At 35.7% G+C, this 9,605-nt stretch overlaps 1 protein-coding gene across 1 annotated transcript; it reads left to right on the top strand.

Annotated features, from left to right (window-relative positions):
* The first annotated feature begins 6,939 nt into the window (after positions 1-6,939).
* On the top strand, positions 6,940-7,918 carry LOC122667838 (LOB domain-containing protein 12). The gene is made up of 2 exons (XM_043864289.1): positions 6,940-7,161; positions 7,521-7,918. The coding sequence occupies exons 1-2, from the start codon at positions 7,003-7,005 to the stop codon at positions 7,872-7,874; spliced, it is 513 nt and encodes a 170-aa protein (XP_043720224.1). The 5' UTR covers positions 6,940-7,002; the 3' UTR covers positions 7,875-7,918.
* The last annotated feature ends 1,687 nt before the right edge of the window (positions 7,919-9,605 follow it).

Below are 9,605 nucleotides of genomic sequence, written 5' to 3'. Positions count from 1 at the left end.
AAATGTTGTAAGTCTGAATCAATTGCGAATTGCAAAAATGCATTATGCTGTAAGGTTGTCAGCTCGGACCGAATAAACCGAACAAAAATAAATTTGGTCAAATCTTGGTTATGAAATATGGTATTTTACTTTGGGATGGTTTGGTTCCAGCTTAGGAACCATCAGATCCAACCTAAACTGTACCAAAGTGGGATATTAATATATAATACTATATTAATATAGGCGAAAAGAACTACCTGGTCGCGTGGTCCGTGTGGCTCCTGCGTCTAGATGCCCTAGAGAGACACATGAGTGCATGAAAGTACTGCCCTGCTCTCCCATCAAATAAAATTTGTCATCTCTTGACCCCATGCTGCGTACATTTCTCATTGGCCTGCACTAGTGCAGTCGTTCGAAGTGCAAACAACGATCTCTTGCCCATTAATATATTATAGTATATATTACTACTATTAGTATTAGAGTTTATAACTACTATATTATACTATATATATATAATATATGGGTGAGAGAATGATGCTTGGGCCTCCAGAGCTTGCACGCGCACGCTGGCCTACGGGAGCACACGTGAAAGCATCGACTTGGGTGGAATTTTTGTCTTTTTATGAGGGTAGGACGGTACTTTCCATGGGAGCATTGTGGTATTGTGTCTATGCACAGACAACACGCACTTAGGTGGAGACCCACTGCCATGTGACCAGGTAGCGTTCTTTTTCCCATAATATATATTAATATTTTATAATATTATTACTTTTATTTTTGTTTTCCATTGTTTATTTATCACTTTCCATTTTTTATTTCCCATCCCTCTTTTCATATCTTTGTATTTCCTTCTTTTGTCTAGTCCTTAGTTTTACCGACTTTGTTTGAATGGATACATGTAGTCGATCCCATTAAGTTTGGATAAGACTGAATTTACTGTTGCTATTGTATTACATATAGTATATGAATGAATACAAGATTTGGGAAAGAACTGTGTAAGAATCAAAACCAAATCGAACCGAGTAAAAAATTCAGCTTGAGTATGGATTTTCAGAATCGATTTAGTTCTCGGTTCGGTTCTGGATTACACCAAGGCTCTCTGGAAATCTGGACCGAAGATCCGGTTCTGACTTAAGATCTCATGTAAATATAAAAGACGAAATGAGATGAGATGCTTAATTTTTAACACCTTCCTCCCCCACCTCCCTAAAAAAAAAAAAAAAAATGATTAACAAAAGAATCTCGAAAACGAATCTTTATAATCACAAGTGCATTTAAAGCTGCATTGAAGCTAGCATGTTTTCTTCTTCTAAGATGGTTAAAGATGTCTGTTTCTTCTCTTACTTTATATTAATACACAAGAACAAGAAGCAACAAGGTTCTCACCCCTTTTAATTTCTCTTCTTCCTAGAGCTTTATAGAGGGAGTTGAAACTTGAAACACTTCGAAAAACGTAGACAATTCAGCCATGGATGGGGACCTGATTATCTTATTTGTTTCTATAACTGAGGTGTATAGAGTATAGACTAGAGAGAATCAAAACAACTCAGTTTATAAGATATAAGATATTTCTACAGTTGAGAAACGAGGACAACAAGGAAAGGAGAGCTGTTCTCCTCGGAAGAGAAGATTGTTGAGCTTAGAATCATGTGGAGTGCATTAAATGCAAGAGGGTGGAAATACGTAGAGGCTTAGGGTTCTACAAAACTCTCATTTTTCAATTTCAATCTCCCTCGAAAATGGGCTTTATTTTAATTAATCTTCACACCTTCCTTTGTTTGATGTTGGATCTCATTAAGTGGACCTCATTAATTACTTGGTGGGTGTTTTTCTTCGGTTGGTGTTAAGAATCTTGATGGTCTGTGCTTGAGCAGTTATTTTCTGTAATATTTTAGGTTGGGAGAGGATGCTGATTAGTGGTTAGTTTGTTAAAAGGAAGACGGATCTTGAAACCTGGTCTATAATCCATGGTACGATTCACTGATTTTTCAAGCTTTTTCAATTATTCATGGATGCATCATGGTCATTGATTTGATTCATCTAAGATGTGGAAATAAAAATTTGGGAAAAAATTCTGTGTCTGGGAGTGTGGCCTATGCCTGCACTTCCTTGAGTCTATCTCTCTCCTCCTCATTTGAAAAGACACCTCTGCTCCCTTGTTTTGAGGAGGAGAGAGACAGACACATGTGAGTGCTGGCATAGGCCACACTCCCGGACAGAAAACTACTTCCCTAAAAATTTTTAGCACTTCGAATTGAAGCTTTGCAGAAAATATATAAGGGGTGTCAATCGGCCGGTTAGGATCGGTTTCGATTCGGTTTCACTGGTTTCGTTGTGAGAATGAGTGAGTCTAAGCAACGATTTTGATTTGGTTTTGATTTCTTATAGATTTCCTATTGATTCAGGTTCGGTTAGGATTTGGTTTACTAAGTAAATATATTCTTAAGTATGAAAAAATGTGTTGTGTGTGTTTTTTTTAATGAATTTTGGGGTTGGTATTTGTTTTTTATTATATCGGTTGGGTTTGATTCTGGTTTGATTTTCTAAGATTGGTTCGATGTCTTATTTGTTTCAATGCAGTCTGATTTGGATTCGGTATCGCAAAACCCCAATCCAAAACATGATTCAATGAGCTCATATTGGTTTCGGTCGATTCGAGCTAACTTTTGACACCCCTACTGAAATGTTATTGATAATTAGAAATTGTTAAAATATATACTATTAAATCAACTTATAATTGAAGAGAGAATCTCTTTATCAATAACTTTTATTGTGCTTTGATGGAACTCTAGGAACAGTGAAGGGCATTTTAGACTTTCAACATATAGGGTCAAGAGTAATTATAATCCTTGATACTTGGGCATTCTCTTCAACATGGGTGAAGGAAAACTTTCACCTTACTAGCTTATTTGTGCAGCAAAAATCTCAAGAAAAAAGATTAACAATTCTCCCCCTACCACTTTAGCTGGACAGCTAGAATTTTCACCAGAACAAGGATAAGAACAAAAATTAATGATGAGTTGCATGCAATACCAATAATTATCTTTATTAAGGTTTTAAAGTTCAATTTTGGTTAAGCTAAAAAATGAATTCTTTCTGTAGTTGATAATATTCCTTAATAAACCATCATCTTAGTGTTCCAAGGGATCTGAATTGTGTAGCGGATACTCCGGCAAGGAGGACTCAGTCAATCATGTGTCTGACAGATTGATCTATTTTCACTCTAATTCCAAGATTATTTGTCTAGAGCTTAAGGTCTTTTATATGATCATCAATAAATCTTCTTTGTACAAAAAAAAAATAAAAAAAAAATTGATGATTTGTTATAAATTAAAAAATGTTTCACAACTATAGTCTGATCAGTTCATCTACTCAAGAAAAGAAAATATAGAATTATGTTGTTCATAATTCTACAGGAAAATGAACTTGTATTATCTTGCAAAAATAAAAAATTGATACTTATCTTCGAAAATTGATGGATGACCGGTCCTAGTTTACTGCTTTACTCACTAAAACAAATAGTGAAAGAACAAAATGAAGAAGAAATTAAGGTCTAATAATAAAGTTGTTCAATCACATCCTAGCAAGCAAAGACTTTCATTGATATGAAAGTTCTTATTTTTGTCTTTTTTTAATCAAAAGCTTACCAACCCATAGGAGAGAAACAATGTAGAAAAATTAAAAGAATTGAATAATGTGGAGGAATTAAAAGGCAACGATTTCCATGATTTATATACCCATTGGTTGGTACACACTACACACCCATGTGCTCTTGTGGTCATGTGGGAGTGCATGTGCGTGTGCGTGTGCGTGTCCGTGTGATGTACGTGCATGTCTGGACACCCTCTTGAAAATTAAATAAGAATTAATAATGGTGACATATAATGTGGGTGGCATTTTAATTCCTATATTGCCCTTGTAGGCCGGAATTGATGATTAATGTCACTTAATTGAATAGTTCAATCAGCTCGATCTTTGTTGTTTGAAAAGACCCTCTACTTCAATTGTCGTAAAATTTTAAATTGTTGTTTTAAATTTAAATTGATTATGTTTCGCTTCTTCCTCAGAGAGACAATCAAACAATCCTCAATCATGATTCTTATAGATCAAAGGCTAATTCAGTCTTTTCAGATGAAGGTAGAACCGTAAGGTTAAGTGAAGAATTTAAATAGGTCGGATCTAATGTTGTACTTGCACATTCAAGTCCATGGTTTAGTTGCAAGTGTTTAAGAATAGACTCGGAACTAGAATGAGCTTTATTTGATTTCGATCCAATTCCAACGAGTCGAACAAAGACAAAATTTGGCTACAAAGCCCAAATTGCCAAACTCTTGAAGGGTTTGGATAAGATAACTAGAGATTAGGACTTTCCACTTATTTCTTTAAGCATATTTGTTTCTTTTATTTGAACAATGTTTATTTTTATTTTTACATGGATCAAACTTGATTGTCACTTCATCAAGTTGTCTACGTATCCTTAGATGGATGCAATTTGAATTGGACTAAATTGATCTGAATCGATCAATTCTTCCAGCTTAGTAGGTTAGACTAAAAGCAGTCAATTTTTTTTATAAAAAATAAGAATATAAAATAACTCAAAAAAGAGGAAATTTAGAGATCAGTCTATTTATATGTTTATGATAAATTATAATTATTAAACATATGTAAGCATGGATGCATAGGAGAAAAATCCTTCAAATTATGTGGGGTGATGTAAAATTTGTCTAAGGTAAACAAAAATTACAAGAAATACCATTCAAAAACACATTCTCACTGTCTAATCCCATTCAATTTCATATTAAATTATTAATAAATTCATAAATATAGCCGAATGGGTTCCATAGCCTTTCCAAGAAAACTTACGATGCCAAGTGCACACAATGTAGGAAATTAAATTCTAAGTTATGCCATTATTACATTACACATCATTATTGCATTAATTTTATATTTTTAGATTTAAAAAAAAAAAAAGAAGCAAAATTAATATTCATTTTGTAAGAAATATTTAAAATATCTTCCTAATATGACCATCAAAAACATGATTTCATGACCTAAACATGTAGATCTATAATTTATGGGAAAAAGATCTCTACTTGGTGGTGTCTCCTATGCCATCTCACAGGACACCGTGAAATGATGCTTCTGCCCCTGGGAGAATACCCAAGTGTACTCCCCCATTGGTCCAGACGCTTGTGTAGACACCATGTTGAATCAGGGGATCTTTATCCTCTCAGGTTTCCTATCCGGTACAGTCATACGGTTCCTCTCATAGGGGGTGGAAATGACCACCTTATCTCTTGCCCGAACACACTGTCATGGTGGACTCCACCCCGCTCTTATCAGAGGCACTAGGGAACTGTACCGGACAGAAAACCTGAGAGGAAAATCTTTCAAACCAGGGGTTTTTGGTGGATTTTGATAACATAGATGCATAGATTAGGGAAAATGACATGAGCAGTTTATATTGTCAAACAAGGGAGAAATCGGTGGAAAAAAATGGTGTAGATACCAATTTTTAGGGTTTTTGACGTAGGATCGGTCGAACCGTCCTTAAGTAATTGGGTAAACTTAGAATCGAGACCATCCAATTCAAGTCCGATTTTGAAATATTGCTTATATTTTAGTTTTGTCAAAGTCCAAAGAAGCAAAAGCATTGATTTGCAAAAAAACTCCTTGCTTCTTCTTTCCTTTTCTAAGATTCAAAATCGATTTCGTCTTAATTAAATCAAAATCGTTAGAGACATTCTAGATTTTTAAACTTTAATTGGAATGTAGAATACAGAAGGAAAAAGTTCATCACCTACAGCTGTATGCCACATCATAAGTTTAGTACTATAGTACTTATAACGGGTGAGGGTATATTTGTCACAAAATTATATTTATTCATGTGCATTTACCAAGATACCCTTCAAGACGTGGGGGAGAGAAAGAAAAAGAGAGAGAGAGAGAGAGAGAGTGTGTGTGTGTGGTCGTGTGGATGTGCGTTCACGTGAATGTCTGTTGCAAACATTCACGTCGAGCCCTTGTCTCTCGGGCCCTAGTAGGGTTTTTTTTTGTATCGAGGATTTGATTATAGTCTTTCAACGGCCTTTAAAGGTCCTAAACCCTAATTACTCTTGTCTGATCTCATAGGTCTCCTTTTTTCATTTCATATATACGATCTAATCTAATTTAATCTAATCTACTCTACTTAATAAGTCTAATCTACACTCTACACTGTACACTCTACACACACACACACACACACACACACCGCTTTGCTGCTCATTAATAAGTGTGTGTCGTGTGCGTGTGCCAGTAGTGTGTGCGAGAGGAAGAGAGAGAGAGAGAGAGGGTCAAAGGGGAACGTGGAAGCCAAACAAGTGCATGGATTGCCAACCTTTCACGCGCATCGGCGGCGGTCAACCTCACCTATAGGCCCTCCCCCCCTCCGGGCTTTTCACGACCACGACGTGTCTCAAACTCACAATTATTATATATATATTCAATTAAGATCTGCTTAATTAAATGATCAAAATACCCTTTGTAGTTCTTATTAAATAATCTTATATTCGAGGTTAGAATGGTAAAATCGAGTGAAGCTGAAACATGGTTATTGTTAAGTGTAAAAACGTTTTTAACTAAGGCTAATTATACGTAAAAGCATCACTTCTTTGTTAACTTTTAATTTAAAGGGAAAGTTTAACTTTTAAATTACCCTTTTAGAAGATCCGTTTTCTATGTTTCTTTTTATATTTGGTGGAGGATCCTTTTGGAAGGTAAATTCGGAATTTCCCTTTTGAAGGCAAATTTTCCATTATAAATACTCGTTCAAATCCCCTCCCCCACACCTCCCATGTTATCCTTGGTAAGTCTTCTTCTTCTTCTGCTTGTGTTCAAGTTCATCATAATAGGACAGGACATAGACAGTACCACCAAAAGCATATTCTCTTTTTTTCTGCTCTCCTTCCCCCACTCTCTTCTTTCATCGAAACCAGTTCTCCTCCTTCCAGGGTTAATTTTCTCTGATCCATTTTTTCCATAATGGGTGGTGGCAGTTCCCCTTGTGCTTCCTGCAAATTGTTGAGACGTCGCTGTGCCAAGGACTGCATCTTCGCTCCTTACTTCCCTTCTGATGATCCTCATAAGTTTGCCATAGTTCACAAGGTCTTTGGTGCCAGCAATGTTAGCAAAATGTTACAGGTTTCTCTCTCTCTCTCTCTCATAAATCATAGATTCATGTTCATAACTTGTTTTAACAAGAAACCCATCTCACAAATCTTTGTTAGAACTCATCCTTAAAAAGCTAGATTTTTAAGGTTGAGTTCTACCAAGTCCCTAACAAGTGGTGGTATTCATAAGTAGTTTTGACAAGAAACCTATCTCGTAAATTTTTAAGGAGTTCTATTAAGTTTCTAACAAGTGGTATCAGAGCCATAGACGGAGAGAACGAGTTTTACACAAGTCCCAAAAATCTTAAGTTTTTTTTTGGGAGGGTTATTAATTTACATATGGTTTCTAGGGTAATTGTTGACTTATTTTTCTGTGTTTGTATTACACAGGAGCTTCCAATTCATCAAAGAGCAGATGCAGTTAGCAGTTTAGTATATGAAGCGAATGCGAGAGTAAGAGACCCAGTTTACGGTTGCGTCGGGGCTATATCCTACTTGCAGAACCAAGTCTCTCAACTGCAGATGCAACTAGCAATGGCTCAAGCAGAGATCCTTTGTATTCAGATGCAGCAAGAGCCTGCCTTACCTACTACTACTACTACTCACCAGATAGACCACCCTGCAGATGACAAATCTCTTCTTCTTCATAGTAATAATCTCAATAACTTTCCCCAATTCCTCAACTTTGCTTCTTCCAGCAATGTAATTCAAGATCCACCTAAGAGAGAGTCTCTCTGGACTTGACTTGGTTTCCTAATGAAATGGTTTATGATTTCAAACTCTTTGTTCTCAACTATACTGAACATCTTTCATATTTAATATTAGAGAGAGAGGGCAATAATATAAACAATAAGAATAGAGGTAAAATGGAGGTGGGGTAGAAAATAAGATAACTGGATTGATCAGGTCAGGTCAACCCCAGCTGCATGTGAGAGGTTGAGTAAATTAGGGTTTTAAGAATTGCTTGAAAAACAAACAAAAGCTAAACAGGTTTGATTAACGCGTTGGGGAAGGAGTCGGTGCCTGCTCTCTGTCTTCCAAACATTTCAAGAACGAATCTTAGTTAGTATTTCGGTGAAGTTAGAAATTTTTTGGTGTTATATATTCACGTGGAGGCCAGTGCAAGCAAGTGATTAACTCTTCTTCTTCTTATTAATTTTTTTTTCTGAATGATTCTCTCTCCTTAACTTGTACTGTTCCAGAGAAATTAAAACAAAAACCATCACCTGACTTAAAGATTCCCTCTTTTGATTTCTTTTAATTTCTTTTAATTTGGAAGCATTTTCTAAGTCAAACCCAGCCTCCGCTCCCCTCCTTAACCTTCTTCGTCTTTTTTTGCTTTTTGTCTCTCAAATTTTTCTTCAGAGTTCTATCATTTTCATACCTGATGGTGATGGGAATGTGACTTCCACTAGTCTTCACGCTCTTTGGTTTTATCAATAATTTTGAAATATTTGTAACTCTCTCTAGCTATGTATTAGCTGTGTCTAAAGTGTAAACTATTAAGGGTATGAACCCTCAATTTGTCACTAACTAGTTTGCTAGTTATTTTATTACATTAGATTATCCTTTTTCTGACCTAGTTATATATGTTGAGGAATTTTTAATAATTTTCCCCACCTCCTCTAAAATTTGTTTATGTCTTAATGCCCCCACAATAAACATAATTTTAATCCAATATAATAAAAATGTGTTCTTACAAATATATCTTTGACCATTAATCTATTTGATTTTGAGACATTTTACTTCCTTGATTTCAAAAATAAAAAAAAATAAAAAAATATCAATGAAATTGGATAACACTACAAAAGGTATGGACCGGCCAATCTAGGGTTAATGATTCATATGAAGCTTCCTGGTGGGGATTGGTGCATGAGAGGGTGGGGTGTGGTGTGGTGTGGTGTGGGAGTTAATGAAGCTGAAAATGATTAAGAAAAGACATATCTGAAAGTACATAACAAGACAAATTAGAGCCTTCTCTGTTTCAATCTCGATCTTTGCTTCTTTTCGAGAGGAGTCAAATATTGCAGCCCTTTTCCTCTTTTGAGGGCTCGAGGATAGTGCTTCCAATGGGAAGGTTGCTTGCTTGCTCCATGTCTCTTCTCGTTATTCACCTTCTTCTTCTTCTTCTGCTGCTGCTACTATCCTGCTACATCTTCTTCTTCTTGTTGTTCCTCTTTTTCCTAAGCTATTAAATTAAGCAAATCGAGGCATTTGCTTCTAGTAATTAAAGGATAGCAAAGTGGTTAGTGGCCGTTAAACTAATTTATTTAGTTACCCTCCATTTTAAATTGTTAATCAAACCATTCAGTAGTGATCATATGCTGCAAGAAAGTAGTATCAAATGTCACAGCTTATCCTCTCTTAAAAAATGGGTAGATGTTAAAAGATGGAGTTATCCTTCACCCATGGTGAAGAGAGAATCTCTTAATCAATGGGTTCTGATGGTTGGATGAGAGTCCTAGAATAATGCCA

The sequence above is a fragment of the Telopea speciosissima genome, chromosome 1, assembly GCF_018873765.1.
Source record: "Telopea speciosissima isolate NSW1024214 ecotype Mountain lineage chromosome 1, Tspe_v1, whole genome shotgun sequence".
NCBI lineage: Eukaryota > Viridiplantae > Streptophyta > Magnoliopsida > Proteales > Proteaceae > Telopea > Telopea speciosissima.
This window is presented reverse-complemented; position numbering and strand designations above follow the sequence as displayed.